The sequence below is a fragment of the Tricharina praecox genome (assembly GCF_024521635.1).
Source record: "Tricharina praecox strain CBS 144465 chromosome Unknown BZA05scaffold_35, whole genome shotgun sequence".
Classification (NCBI taxonomy): Eukaryota; Fungi; Ascomycota; class Pezizomycetes; order Pezizales; family Pyronemataceae; genus Tricharina; species Tricharina praecox.
The window spans coordinates 253,874-269,496 of record NW_026250437.1 but is presented as its reverse complement, the minus strand read 5'-3'; the positions used below and the strand labels follow the sequence as shown (position 1 = coordinate 269,496).

Sequence of the window (15,623 nt, the reverse complement as noted above, 5' to 3'; positions counted from 1 at the left end):
AATTCCAAAATTCCCAATGGTGAAACGAAAAGAAAAAGAAAAAAGTGGGGAGCAGTGAATGCTCAAGAATAATAAACAAAAACAAAAACAAAGGAATGAAGAATGAATGCAAATGTTGGAGGGAAACAAAAACAAAGAACAAAATTAAACGCTACGCAAAACCTCATCCCTCCTAGATCATTCCAACACCTCCGGCGCCCTTGAGTGTCGGTGCCGGCGACATCGCACGCCGAGCCCTCATCTGCTCTTCCATCTGGTTCATCTCGTCATAGTATGCCTCGGGATTCGAATACTGTCCCTGGTAGTCTTGTCCCTGGTAATCGTACTCTCCACTGACACCCCGTTGACCACCGCCGCGATCACCTCTATCCCAGCCGTAGTCCGACTCGGGAGTCATGTCGAGACTCCCATTGTGCCTCCTGACACTTCGGTCCCTTGCGTGTGGATCCTTCTTCTTTCCCGGCTCGAGATGCATCTGCAGCGCCGAGTGCACCGGGAAATCCTTGGGCAGCGGTGGCGGAGAAAGCGGCATCGGCGGCAGCTTGCGGATGAGCGGGATGAATGTTGGCTCGCTGTTGTTGCGCGAGTGCGAGTTGCTGCGGGCGACGCTCGGCAATGGCGGCGGCTTGTCGTATTCGTTGGTCGAGGGACTGCCGTAGTATTGGTTGCGCGGGTTGTCGTCTCGGCCGCGGGAGCGGGAACGGCCACGTGAGCGACTCGGTGCGCGTACTGGGGTTCGCGACCGGAATTGCGATGGCTGTGGTCCTGGTGTCATCGAGCGGGATAGTGCTGGAGTCGTTGACATGGAGCGACTATACTGCGGGCCGGGAGTCATCGAGCGATACTGTTGAGGAGGCGGCGGGGCCGGCGCGGGTGTCCTGGCGCGGAACTGCTGCTGCTGCGGGGGTCGTGGAGTTGGAATACTCTCATAGGGTGCCTCGGGTGGAGACATTGCCATTGCTGGGAGCGGCATGTCCTGGATGCTCTCGTACGGAGCCGGTGCCATGGCCATCGCCATCGCCGGTAGCGGAGGTGGTGGTGGCGGTGGCGGTAAAATGCTCTCGTAGGGTGACGGTGCCGGAGAGGAAGCCATGGAAAGACTCCCGAGTGTCACAGGCGGCCGTGGAGCGCTCTCGAAGGGAGTCGGTGTCAAGCCGCGGTGGACCGGAGCCGGCGACATGGTGCGGCCCATACCGATCGAAGGAGACATCGTCCGATGGGATGGTGGAGCTGGTGACCTCAACCGATGCCCTGGACCCGGAGAGATATGTCTTTCCATCGCACGAGGTGGAGGAGACATCATCCGGGGCGCTGGAGACATGTGTCGTTCCATGCCACGTGCAGGTGGAGCAGGAGCTACCGACATGCTACGGGGTGGGGAACGTCCACGAGAAGGTGCCGGGGAATTTCCACGCGAGTTCGCCTGTAGTTCTGCTCGCCAGACCTTGGGATTGGAAGGAAGACCACGAATCGACAAGTTACGGGACATAGTGCTGGGAGTGGGAGTAGCGCCACGGTTGAAGGTGTAGTTGTCAGTAGCGCCGAGGTCGCCGCGCTCGAGTGTGTCGCTCCATTGCCGGAGGGTGCGCTCCGACCTAGAATGGCGGAGGCCGTGTCCCTGGAACTGAGGTTGAGGGTCGCGAGTGCGAGAGTCCATACGTTGGCGGCCCCGGGTCTGACTTTGAGCGGTCCGTCGAGGTTGCCGGTGATATTCTTCCTCCTCGTGTTGGCGGTCGACCTCCTCGGACATTTCCTGGTAAAGCTTTGCCTGGGGTGTGAAGGGAAGCGGGCTCGACGGCGATCGGACGTGCGACGCCTTGATCTCCTTAACGCGACCCCTTCCTCTGCTGCGATTCCTAGATGGAGACGGACGACGAGATTCCTGTCGAGGAGATGTGTAGTATCTCTCGTCCTCGTAATTATCACGACCTTGTTCTGGCGATACCGGGCTGGGAGACCTTGCACGAGGGTAACCTCTAGCAGCACTGCGTCCCCGAGGCTCGTCGTATCGCGGCTCGTTAAACTGCGGAATCTGGTATTGTGGCTCGATCTCGACATGGATTGGCTCGTCCTTGTACAGCGCTGCTTGAGGTGAGAACGGAAGAGGGCTAGATGGGGACCTCATGTGCGAGCGCTTCACTTCGGCGGTGCGCCCCCTAGGTTCCCTCTCGACACTCATCTTGCGAGGATATGTTCGCTCAGGTGAGATCCTACGGGTGCGCTCCTGAGAACCCCTCCTCTGACGAGGGGAGGCCCGTTGATCGTCAAGTCTCTTATTACCCTTCTCGATGAGGTCGATGAATTTCGCGTCTTTAGAATCTTTGCGATGGAACTGTCCAGCGGGAATCGGAGGCGAAGCTCGTGAACCCGCTCGCTGACGACCGGCGATCGGAGGTGTGCCTTCACGAAGTATAAAGTCCATGGGAGGGAACTGTATCTGTAGACCCACCGGTTTATTCGGCCGCAGAGATGCACTGCTCTGGGCCCGAATGATCGGATCCGGAGGAGGGCTGGCCACACGCAGATTCGGAGTCGGCATCCGGTTGATCGGACCGTGGTTGGGCGGATTCAGTTGGATCGACGGATTGCGGTTATGAGGAGGAGTTGGCGCACGTTCCATCTTGTTGAAGTCGCCAAGGGTCACCGGCTTACTCTCGAAGAAGCCATTAGAGTTGCGAGTAATGATCGGAGTAGATATTTCTCTGCCAGGCGGTGGAGGTGGTGGCGGTGGGGCAGGTGCCATGGCCATTTGTCCCATCGGCTGGTGTGCGAACCGTTGGATCGGAGTCTTGTCCAAGGGTGAAGCCTCAGTCACGGGTGTCAACTTGGTGTTAGCATTGTTCATTCTGGTGTTTGGGAAGTTATCGCGCCCGGCCCAGAACGGGTCGACCGGTGTCAAGGCGGACATGGCGATCGGAGTCGAAGTAGCCGAACGAGAAGGACCTGATGCTCCGTAGAAGAAGCGGTTCACACCGGCAATAATGCTGCTGGACGGTGAGGTGGTTTGCGAGCGTTGAATAGGATCCTTGGCCTCCACGGGAGCAGGGAAATCCGTGATGAGCTTGAGCGGTGAGTTCTTCGGCGTCATCTTCAAGGTCGTCCGGGGATTGGACGGTGAACTAATAGACAATTTTCGCGTAAGACTGTTGCCGCCGTCATTATCTGAGCGGGAACGTGAGTGTCCAACGGATGGAGTGCGGCTTCTTTGAGGCCGCTGCTCCGGTGCTGACGGCGCATCGGTATCGGAACAAGCAAAGCTAATCGCTACGGTTAGCAAATTATCTGCATGCATGCATGCATGTCGCTGTCAGAACTTACCATCGGGCGGCTAAAGTCCCATCATAGCAATCTGAGGCGTATTGGCCCCACTGACGAACCAACCCAGATATGCGCTTCCAATCCTTCTTCCACAACAAACACGTCAAGAGAACAGCCTCGCTGTGTCACAGTGTCAGCCAACAGGCATCATCAAGGAGACGAAGAAACCCTTACAGGTATAGCTTGTGCGAGATATAAATTTCCACAGCGTCATTCTTATCGCCGATAGCGAGGAGACACAGCACTGCAGTATGTATTTCACCCTTCTGCAAGAGCTTTAGGACGAAAGCCCTTGCCACGTGGGTCCATGAATTCTGGCCACCTGATTTGTAGACATTAGCATCTGCGAGAGTACTGAACCGCCCTCGATCCCCGGGGATGACCCCAGATCATACGAGGTGGAGTGGGGTCAGCTTACCCATGGCGCTTAAAGCGAGAAATAACCAATCCCCAGAGACGCTGAAGTCGGCGCCTAGCATCACAGCCAGCGAGTTCTGATCGAGGTCACCCAACCACATCCGTAGAACCAGTGAGTTCAGGGACCGAGCATTCACAGATTCCACTAAAAAAAAATAAAAAAATTAGATCTACGCGATTTCCAAGTTTTCGGATAGGAGAGATCTTACACTCATCGCCGATCAGCTCTTCGATATCACCCTTCCAGCCAAAGACACAGAAAAGCATTTCCTTCCGGTGATCATCCTCGGAAAGTTTGTTCTGACGGCCACCGTCCCGAGGACTCTCGTAGGTAACGGTATTCAGGCGTATCCGCAGATTTGCGAAGATATCGGTAACATGTGCGAGGGAACCAGGAAGAGCCTTGACGGGAACTTGTGTCGTCTCGGGGCTGATGTGAATTTCGTGTCTCAGGGGGTGTGTTTTGCGACTGGTGATGGATGGCCTGCGACCAACGACCGGTGAACCGGAATATTGCTCCCTCTGCTCGATGGAACCAGCAGACGCCTTGCGATCTGTTGTTGGCGGTGATGAATATTGCTCTCTCGGTTCCATAGAGGCAGTAGAGCCCTTGCGTCCCTGCTGTGGCAGGATAGAATATTGCTCAATAGATCCAGCCGATCCCTTGCGGTCGAAGCCCGGACCTGGTGCGGGCGCTGGTGCGGGCGCGTACTCGGGAGCGGGTGCGGGTGCCGGTGCGGGCGCATATGCGGGTCCGGGCGCCGGTGCTGGTGCTAGTGCTGGTGCTGGAGTGCCGCCCCTGGATACAGAAGAACCATAGTTGCGCCGAAGCTCCGCGCTTCCCCTTGATCCCCTAGAGCTTGTTGATGATGGTCTTTGACCGACGATATTGGCTATTCCCAAACCCTCCTCGCGATACTCCATCGGTTCCAGGTGTTCGGGCTCGTGTAGTGTATGACCCATCGATGACGCCACGGTCATGCTGTAATCGTCCTGCTGTTGGTTTTGCACCACAATCACCGCGGTCTCGTCGTTTTCTCCGATAAGGTCTACCGGTGGCGACGGTGGTAGCATCGGCGGGTCGTGGTGGATATTTGCCACCAGTTGTGGAGGATACAGCATGTACTGCTGCACTGTATGATCCTTCGACAATGTGAATAACGATCCATGCGGACCATAGATGCATATTCCGACGACGTTGTTCGGTGTTGGCACTTCCTCCCAGGTCACGTTCTTCGTCCGGACATCCCACACAGTGGTCGCACTAAAAATAACATCAGTTGAAACGTTCCCCATTTTTTATTTTTTTATACCAACGAATGGCAGCTGCAGGATTCCAGGTGGTGGCGCAGCTTACTTACCCCGCAGAATACTGTACGATCCGACCATTCCGAGACCATCCCAGCCAGTTGTTTCCCCGTCCTGAAGCTTCGGGCCGCTTCAATATGCGCACTACCCGTGCACTTTCATCGCCGTCCAGCGACTTGGGAACACTCCACACACGCAGGTCGCCGTCCCTGGTTTGGACAGCCAACATATCCGACTTTTGTTTCGACGAAGAGGCGTGCCATGCTAATGTTGTGATGGTTGAGGGCTGCATCGAGGTGGTTGTGAGAGTGTGCAGTATAGTAAAAGCCGGCGACAAAGCTGCAATGAGTACCGAGCCATTGTTGTACCTATTGTGCAATATGCAGAGTCAGAACGTGTATCTGGAACACTGTGGCATGCACACGTACCCCAAAGCGAACGCTTTGCAGTCGGCAGTTGGGGCGATCGCACACAGAGGGTCGAATATCGTGCGCGCCGTTATCGCATCTGCGTTTTCTGGGTTGAAGAGTATGAGATTGCCCAAGGAATCACCTGCCAGCCAGCCAAAGAGTCAGAAACGACGGCCTGCGAGAAGAGCAAACGCCGGAGGAAATGTGACAATACCAAAGACCAGATTCCCGTTCTTCATCCACGATGCGACCAGAATATCCTCGTACGCCTCGTACTGCGAGAGCACTTCCCCGGAGTCGATATCCCAAACGATCGCAGTCTTGGATTTATCCACGCTGACGACTCGCGTCGCAACGACATCACTGATATTGTCGACGGCGATGATGGTCACATTCTCCTTGTGACGGACAAACCGCCGTTCCGCTGCCAGAGAGTCGTGTTGTAGGCAGAGGATCGATGAGCCTTGCGCCTGGAGGACGAATTGTGACGAAGCATAACACGGTAGAAGTTCTGGGATATCGTCGCGAATGACACTGGCGACCGAGATTGTCGAGTTGGGCCTGGACCCGATGGATCCTTTGCGGGACATTGTGAGGCAAGAAGCGGCCAATTCGCACGCGTTATTGTGGGGACAATAGTGAGTGCCTGTAGACCACTAAACACTTTATCCTTTGGGTGAGGTTTCGCCGATAGAAACGCAGACCAAAAAGTTGTCGACTGGGCGGGGGGGAGGGGGGGGTGTGGAGACAATCGGCCCTTCTTTTGTATTGGCGACGGCCTGCTGGCAGCTAGGATATCAGTTGATATATGTACTTTTTTAAAACCCCGCACCACGGCTGCCGAAGTTCTTCAGTGAGTGTGTGGCCTCGCAGACCCCCCCCCCCCCCCCCTCCCCCGGAGCAGTATGTATGCGGAGGAATTAAAGTGGCGGGATTGGTATGCGTGGAATAAAAAGGTCCCACCCACCCACACACACACACAGCAGGTAGAGTAGCAGGGAGCGAGCTACATACCTATCCAACGAAAGTCCAACACAACGGTACAATCCGGCAGCGGGCTGTGAGGAGCGGGAGAAAGAAGAGGACGCGAGATGTATGTACAGAGGCGGAGAAAAGGATGAGCAGGTCGACGTTTAACAGACGCGCAGAAGAGGGGGTTCCTCAATGATGGCGGTCGAAACTCGATTATTGAGGCGTCGGTTATTCATTGGACGGTTCGAGCTGTTGGTATGTATAGATGCTTGGAGGCAAATTGCCCCATCGCCCAACGGATGCCGCACATTGCGGTCCAGCCATCCAGATGTACTGGTCACGTCAGGGCGCGTAGAAGAGCCGGGGCAGGTGGTCGCTGATATTGATACGACGAACCTTGAAGCGAGAGGTCTTGGATGGGGCCCTGTATTCAGGCAAGTCTCGAAGGCCGCTCTCTGTCTGTGCTAAGCAGAAGGAGTGAGTTAACCTCTTCGAACTGATCGGTAACTACTCACTTGGCTAGTGTTTTTGTGGTGATGGTGCTCCTGCAGAACCCCTGGATGTATGCACATGCAAGGTAGGCGGAGTGTGCAGCAGAGATCGCTGAGTGGTCGAGGACTCGAATCCCATCACAGCAGCGAAATATTTACCCTGCAAATAGCCATTGACCCCGAGTGGGGATGGGGGGGGGGATGGAGAGGATGGGGGGGGGGGGGGGGGGGCTCATCACCACGGAGGGCTGAAGAAGAGTAGTGGGCGGTGATATGAAGGAAGTGGGCCCTACTGCAAGGGAACTGTTGGATTGGGCTGTTGCTGCGATGCGGCGGACAGAGGGAACAGGGGGGGATGCCTCTTTCAGAGCGTACCCCAGGTCATGTCCCCAAGCCGGGAATAGTGGCTGCAGTTGTGCAGTTGTGTGAGCAAAAGTGGTTGTGTTTTCCTGCTCCAAAGAGCCCTCCGTCCTCCTTCCTGCTGAAGTCTCAGCAGAGCATCTAGCTCAGACAGCCCTGCCGGTCAAGGTAGGTGCTGCAGGCTCGGGCCGTTGCTAAATCGTTGATCTCGCGGTGGGCGCTTATGGTGTAGGTGCTCGACGGCACTATCGAGCACTAGTTAGAGTAGTAGGTGCTCTCGTTACTCCATGGTGCCAGGTACTCGCACGTAGGCGACCGGATCTCACCACCTTAGTTGATAGTTGATAGCTGCTGTGGAGCGGGCATCATGCAACAATATCATATCATCTCGATGGAAACAATCTGGTTGGTGGCCGAGATGATGATCGTGTTGGTGGTGGTGGTGGCGATGAGGCCGCTACCGCTGGTGAGGAAAAGAGATGCTCAAGGAGAAACAGATGGGTGGAAGAGTCAACCTCACGGCCTTTCAACACACCACTCCGAGCCCAACCAACTCCCCTCCCCCGACCCCAACGTTAAACGTACTCTATTCTACATAGCATCGCTCGTGGGTCATCCACGGCCATCTCTCCTGCCTGCTTCCTCTTCCAAACCCCCCTCCCCCAACGTCGACAACGGAGCAGAGAGTCTAAGGGATCCCCCGGCGAAAGCTTCTGCATTTCCGCTTCGCTCCGAGCTTCGTCGTGTTCTCCTGGCTTTGACTGGAGCGGTGACGACTGCGCCGTAGGGTGGTGGACTCAGCTCCATATATCCATGGCGATTCATCATTCGTCTCTGCAACCAACCGACGCTGCTGCTCCTGAGGCTTTCCAATCGGCGTTGTCGTCCCGTACGGCGTTTGGAATAGAGGGAAAAATGGTGCACGTTTCCTCCCGTCCGTGGAGTAAGATGTACCTGTTGCCAACGAGCAGCCAATGTCTTTATTCCATTATTGTTTTTTTAAATTCTAATTCTAAATTCTAATTCTAATTTTAATTTCGTCTCGTTCGCAGATTGCGGTACCCTCTTTATTTTTTTCCTTGGGAGTTCTCGCCTAGCTGCTGCTACTGTGTGTGTTCTGGATAGCGGATGGGAATGCGGTGCAGCTCCGTCCTGGTGCCTCCAAAGTCACATGAAGCGGGTAGTGGTGGGGTAACGGTGATGTGGAGGGTGGAGGTGGTGGTGGTGTTCTGTCTCGTATGGATGTACGAACGAATGTACGAACGAACGTCGTACCGAGAATCTGCACGGCGACAACAAACATCACCAACATGGAGACCATGAGTACATAGAGTACATCCTACAGATGTGAGTACGAGCGTTTCCATCACCTACCTACAGTACCTATTCCCAGTATATTCTTGCCGGACGGACAGACGCCTGCTTGCTTGTTGCTGATAACACACTCGACAGAGGTAGGTATCATACCTAGCATACTCGTACTCACTCACTCACTTTCCTCCCATAGATAGATAGAGAGTTTATTCGCGTCAAACTGCCGAGCTGGACTGATCAGTGGACAATCGCCAACCCATGCCATCTTGGCCCCCATCGATCTTCGCATTCCCATTGGTGGTTGGAAATTTCGTCAACACCATCCGCTACCAACTAGTATCTCCTCCAAGGACTCTAGATATCTACAGGCCGGATGGTTTCGACGGTGGATCTGCTGCAAGCTCCGGCAATGAGGGGGTGGCGGAGGGGGAGGAAGGCGGTTGCAACTGTGCGCTAGATATCTAGACGCGGCGGCGGTGGTGGTGGCGGTGGTCTGTCGCCAGACGATTTTTCTTCTTCTCGCTGGCGCCGAGGACGAGCGATCGAGGTCTTCGTTCCGGCGGTGATGTGATGCTCCGGCACCGATGCGATGTCCTCCCCCCGTTCCCACGTTCCCCCGCGCGTCCGCCTCACTGCGAAGCACTCCCAAATGAGGGTCGCTATGCGATACTACCCATGTGCACAGCCACTCTGGAGTAGGTACACACCATGCGAAACACATGTCTAATGCCCACCTCCCACATCGCCTGCGAAGCCAAAGCCGAAGCCGAAGCCGAAGCCTCATCTCGCTAGGGTATCTACTCTACATTTTAACCATCGCCAACACAGCCTACCGGAGTTGAGAGACGTCGAGACCGAGACCATGTGCGGCGGTGGGGGCCCACCACGCCCACCACGCCCACCAAGTTCCAACACCTCAACTCTCAACCCCGCTTGATCTTCGCCATAAGAGAGCACGATATAGAGTAGATCCCATGGGCCGCTGTGACCATACGACATACTCAGGTTAATGCGTTAACTCCAGGCTGGCCAATCAGCGCGCTTCCCTCCTTCCCCCCTCCACCCCCTCTCCCTAACAACAACATCGGTTCTTTCGAGAATGTTTTGTGCCGACGAAATCTCCAACACAAAACACTTCTTCGCCTGAATCCTTGTCTGCCAGTTGGGTTGCGAATAGACAGCCACTTGTGTCTCCTTATCCGAGTCCTTTTTCTTCTTTCCAGCTCCCGGCCCGCTCTATGTAGATAGAGTAGATTGTGGAGCGGAATCGCAAGGCAGAGATTTCCACTGTCCAGTGGTAGGTAATGTGAGTGTGACAGAAGTCGTGTATTGTCACGTAATATTACAAAAATGGAAATATTAAGGAGGCATGAAAGGCATCGCCGGTGATGTGGCTGGTGTGGCTGAGCGGTCACATGATAACTAACCATGGGATTGGTGTAATACGAATTCGATCAAGCTGTTAACTACGAGTACTGGGACATCTGAATGGAAATGTAACCTACTGGTGCGCTTCAAGAACACAGAACAAAACCACCATCAGTTGACACAATCGTTTCCAGTGATGCCAATGACCCTGAGAGAGACAGACACCCAACTGAGGAAAAGCATCCATGAGATACCGTGTTCAAAATAAGGAAGACTCAGTCAGGCACAGTCGGCCTGAATATTTGACCACACCGCGAAAACAAACACACGGCGGACGCGAGTCCGGAAGTATAAAACCGACCTACCTACACTGCACGTCAGACGATCTCAAACGGTCCCGCAACAAAACCAAGTTTGAAGTTCTGACAACCTGTAAATGTGAGCCACTACCAGCTTACAGGCTTGGTCAGTGTTGTCTCCTTGTACTCAGAGTAGAGTCGAAAGACATTACTATCCTCAACGAGGACATCATGTCCGTCAACGTATGCATGGAGGGTAACCGTTTTTTCCGCGGGCGGAGGTCCACACAGTCAGACATGCTACATAAGCTTCCCCTCCAGCCGCAGTGCGGCACAGCCGATCATCCGCTGGACTGGAGGAGAGCAGCTTCGTGGCGTTGATCCGCTCTCCGTGTTATACCCGCTCCGGAGACCACCTTCGGAAAGTGCGATCGTCCTCCTTCCGCCATGTCCCATTCCTGCCTGCCGACAACCCTTCAACTTGGAGCCCAATCCTCCCAGGAACTAGTTAGCCAACCCCCCTCCTCCACCACCACCATCGCTAACCCCGCACACTCAACTTTCGGCTCTCCACTTTCAACTTTTGATCTCCGCCGACCTCTCCTTCCCGTCAAGTAGTTGCCGGACCATCTCCGCAGTATCATCTGCGTCTTCCGCGTCCGCTCGCGCTTCCTCCATCGTTCCATAGTACTAACTATACATGCATGATACCGTCCGACATACTCGCTCCAACTTATGTATGTACATACCATAGTCGCGTCTTCCTGTCTTCCCGTCTCCCCGTCAAGCGAGATGTCGACGCTGCTGCCAGTGCCAGGAAGACGCGTCCCTTCCGCAGACCGCGTTTGAGAACGGCAGATCGCCGGCAGGGATGCCGCACGTGTCGGGTCTCGGTCGGTCGCTCTTGGCGGCAGGGCCGGGCGGGGCCTGCAGCCCAAAAATCGATTTCCTGGCCGTGGTGCTACGCCGCAGGTTCTTACTGCGTACAGTCTGCTTCTAGAGCTAAGCAACTAACTAAGCCGGGCTCGTGAAAATGAAAATGCGACTCCTGGAGAAATGATGGAGAGGGGTGGGCTCAGACCGTGGGCGTGACGATGGAACTTCGGCATTACCCCCACAACCATTCCTGGGAGTCCAGGACAAGCACTACGGCTTTCATCTGGAGTACCTAGAACTATGGTACATTGCTATGTACATAAAGCCATGAAGCCAACCCGTAAGCTTCGACTCATACCCCCCGAAAGGTACGCTGCGGCTGCTCTCCGGTGAAGTTCTCCCACGAGAGGCACGGCTTTGATTCGGCGTGTTGTCCACTACCTTTCCCGTCCCGATCGGGAGAGCAGAGAGGGAGGGTACTAGTAGAGACAGTACAGCACCTCGAGAGCGGAGACGGCGGAATAAAGCCGCGGAATATTCATACCACACCACGATAACCCATTAGGTACAAGTACATACCACAATTGCATGCTGATTCCGATTCTCACTCATCGAACAACGGGACTTCTAGGGACCGCGCGTACATACATGCAAAGCACATATAAAAGGCAGCCTCCAAGTTTCACCACACCTGTATGGTAGTTTAATTCCCGCTTCTGATCTACTACCGGCAGAATACCTACAGTAGAGTACTTATTAGTAGGTACATAGAGTGCAGTGTAAACTGCCGCCACGCATCTAGGCCCCACTGCCTCAGGAAGGTACAATCTATACATAGTACTTAGAGTACCTATATGTGGTAGGCAGGACTTGACCTTCCTTCCTTCCATCCTTCCTTCCTCCTTCCATCCCTCCTTCCATCCTCAGCGCCAAAGAAAGACAGCGCCATGCGACCGCATCTCCACCGCCGCTGGAGCACCTTCTTTCCACCTCTTTGCAGTTTCCACCCAGCTGCACCTGCATGTCTATAATAGCAGAGTACCGCACCCGGCGGTGACCGGGTGACAAGGCTTGCTTCAAAGCTCGCACAGTGACTCGAAAGGCATGAGCCAAGTATTTCAAAGATGCTACAATAGTGCAACGGTGCATGCATTTTCCCGGACTACTGGTATTGCCGGAGAATCGGGCACAAGCCTCAGGCCTCAAGCCTCAAGGGCCAAGACACACTTCCCCCCCCCCCCCCCCCCCCCCCCCCGGTACCCCCGCGCCTCCCGAGCGCGCTGATAGTTACCGCGTACGGTATGCGGGCAGCAGCGGCTGCATTCCACAGTGCACATCTGCCCGCCGCCGCCGGTTCGCGGAGCTTTGTGGAGTTTCGCTGAGCTTACATACAGACTTACAGTGATGCGGATGCGCAGTCACGCGGGAATCGGGATGGGATGGGATGGGTGCTAACTACTAACTACTAGTAACCGAGTAAGAAGTAGGTAGTGAGATGTAGTAAGAAGTAGTAATCCAACTGCCGCTGACGGCGTGGTCGTGCCCTACTACGCTATAATTACCCCGCAGTCGACTTCGGAGTACATAAGATGTATGTAACGATAAGCAGCCGTTTCGGCGCGATTCTGCCTTCTTCCCCGCTTCCGCCTGCTGGTGAGGCTGGTGTGGCCGCTGTGTCTGCTGCTGTGGCTGATGTGCTGTGGCTGCTGCTGCTGTGTCTGCCCGTTTGATACCCGACGGCTTCGGGCCGCTGACTGCTGGCGGCAGATCATCCCCCCACCCCGCACCGTGCAATCGAGCGAAGCGAAGCGGCGTCGAGCAGCAGCCATAATACCGCAGGCTCACCGCAGGCTCACCGTCCCGCCCGTCCTGCCCACCTCTCACCGCACACCCCGCTCACGCTGAATGCAGAACGCAGAACGCATGCACGGGACGCGGCTGTTGTGCTCCTATGTGCTCCAGCGGCGGGGCTGTTTTTCCACTGCCCAGTGCCCAGTGTAAGATCGGAATCGGCAATCAGCTCGTGTGTACTCTACCACGTTCCAGCTCGATGGGTAGAGTATGGTATGTAGGGCAGGTAGGGAACGTTCTTGTGCTTCTCCACATCCACCTCGCTCTGTAGAACGGTTTTTTTCGTTTTCGGAGGGATGCGGAGTGGAAGCGTGGGAGGGACGGATGGACAGACGGCAAAGAAACATCTCAGGCGGACGGAAAAACGAGCCCGCTCTATCCCGCTAGGTATCACAGTAGAGTAGAGCATAAACAGATACATCACATAACTCTAATTCCCCCGATCTCTAACATAATTGGTACTCTATCATAGACTCTAGAGTGTCTATACTTGTACACAAGGCGAACACACCGTTGCGCTGCGTTGCAACCAAAAAATGGAAACACACACACACACACCCATAGTTAATCTCCCCCGGGCTTCCGCCTCATTTATTTTAACCGACGCATGCCGGCCATCGATAATCGATATCGATCCCTTTTTTCCCCTCCCACGGTCCCACCCTCCCACTATCCCGCCCTCCCACCACCCACTACCCCCCACCCCTCTTATTCTTCTTCCGCATTCCTGAGCAGTTCCCGTCACCCCGCCCTAACCCGTCACGCTCCGAACAGTGTAAGGATTTTTATGAGGAGAAAGAAGGAAGGAGAGTTTGTATTGTTGGTTGGTTGGTTTGTTGGTTTGAGTTGGTCTCGTTGGTTGTTGGTGATGATGAGTGGGGTAATATCGGATAGCAGAATAATCAACTTCAGACGGATAAATCTAGCGAGGGAAAAATGTATCGGTCGGGAGAGTTGTATTCCGCGATGATTCGCCAGCCAGGGCGAGGGAGGGAGAGAAAGGCCAACCCCACGTCGAGGAGTTATGTAACCACTCTACACACATGCCATGCGCTGTGCCTTACAGACGGGCTGGGGACTGGGACGGCGAGGGAGTTGTGGTGGGTAAAACCTGCCTCGCAGGCGGGCATGCCGGGGTAGACGAGACGGACATTTATTGGATGTGTTATTGTCAAACGGGCTGAAAGGGCTGGAGGGATTAACCGTTAGAAACCGTGCGACGAGCGAAGTCGAGGGGATTGACATGAGGGTTTATGGCGGCAAGGATAGGTGACTAAAGGTCTTGGGGGAGGAGGCTCACCAATCAAACACGTCTCCGAGGGAGAAGTTGTAGGATCCTTAGTATTTCATCTCGAATGCCGGTGCGTCTTCTCAGCCACCCCCACTACGTACACACATAACAGCAACACGACGTTCATTCGTCCGTTCCATCACGCGGCCCTGCGGGAGTCGTGGTGATGGTTGTGGTGGTGCAGCTGCGAGAAGGCTTGAGAGAGCAAGGAGTTGGAGCGCTGGACGGTGCGTGCCGGTGGGAGTAGTATATGGCCGCGGCCGCCGGACGAGGCGGTGGATGAGGCGCTGGTGATCGATGAGCCGCCGCAGATGACAAAGTCGTCGTCATCCTCGTCTTCTTCGTCGTCGTCAAATACTGAGTCGGGGCGCGGGCGACGGCGGAGACTCTCGAGGAACTCGACGCTCGGGATCGAATGCTTCGGGGCCGAGGACGGAGGCGCTAGGAGCGGTGTGCGGCTGTCTAGTGTTGGTCGGTTGGGCCAGGATGGGTAGGCGCAGGAGTATCCGCCTCCTGTACTCGAGCGCGGCGACGAGATGCCGAAGGCGGTCGTCTTGAGGTCGGACATGATGGGTGTCATAATCTGCGACATGGTGATGGCGGTGATGGGGTTGATGGTGTTGACAGTGGTGATAGTTGTAATAGTTGTAATGGTGGTGGTGGTGGCGGCGGGTCCGAACTCTGAGATGTGCAAACAGTATGGCTGTGGTTGATTTCTATCGTTGCGGGCATCCTAACGAGGGGATAGCCTACTCGGCGACGGGGTGTGTTTTTATATATGATCTGGATGCATTTGGAGAGCCCCCCTCCTCCAGCTCGTGCCTTGCCCCTCTCTCGCTCCCTCGCTCCGATATATGACTCTATGATGGTCGTGGAGGACGACAAGTGGCGGGCGGGGGACCCAGCCGGGGCCTTCCGAGTAAGCGGCCGGATGATGCGAAACTGTGCCATTGGCGCAGTAATCGTCTCGGGCAGATGGGGCTCGCAGCTGCTGCCTCCCCCCCTCCCAATCTTGATTTTGCTCGTCGCCGTTGTCACCCGTGCTCGGAAGTCTGGCTGGCAGACAGGCAGACAGGCAGGCAAGCACGGAGTAGGCTCTGGCAGTTGAACACGCAGCGGGAGAATTTTTTTATTTTTTCCTCTTTCCGTGTAATGCAAGACGTCATCCGTTACCGCTCGTCGGTCAGTCTGCGTGCCAGAAGACCCTCTCAGGCTCTCACGTTCCCTGTGCCTGTGATACTAGCATAGCATAGACAGCCGAGTTGGGGAATCCAACCCAACCCAGCGTAACCCCCCTTCGCCCCGCCTTCGCGAGCACATAGCGGTGCGAAACTACTACTACTCTAGG

The 15,623-nt window shown here is 55.3% G+C and overlaps 2 protein-coding genes across 2 annotated transcripts; both read right to left on the bottom strand.

The window, feature by feature from the left end:
• Nucleotides 1–55: 55 nt before the first annotated feature.
• Nucleotides 56–3,258, bottom strand: BZA05DRAFT_187745 (uncharacterized protein). The gene has a single exon (XM_051479373.1). It carries the CDS (start codon nt 3,086–3,088, stop codon nt 173–175), a length of 2,916 nt encoding a protein of 971 aa, XP_051335424.1. The 5' UTR covers nt 3,089–3,258; the 3' UTR covers nt 56–172.
• A 230-nt stretch (nt 3,259–3,488) lies between these two features.
• Nucleotides 3,489–6,043, bottom strand: BZA05DRAFT_427486 (WD40-repeat-containing domain protein; the record flags this gene model as incomplete). The annotated part of the gene is made up of 7 exons (XM_051486064.1): nt 3,489–3,640; nt 3,737–3,880; nt 3,945–4,353; nt 4,543–4,999; nt 5,097–5,411; nt 5,472–5,595; nt 5,668–6,043. The coding sequence occupies 7 exons, from the start codon at nt 6,041–6,043 to the stop codon at nt 3,489–3,491; spliced, it is 1,977 nt and encodes a 658-aa protein (XP_051335423.1).
• Nucleotides 6,044–15,623: the final 9,580 nt, after the last annotated feature.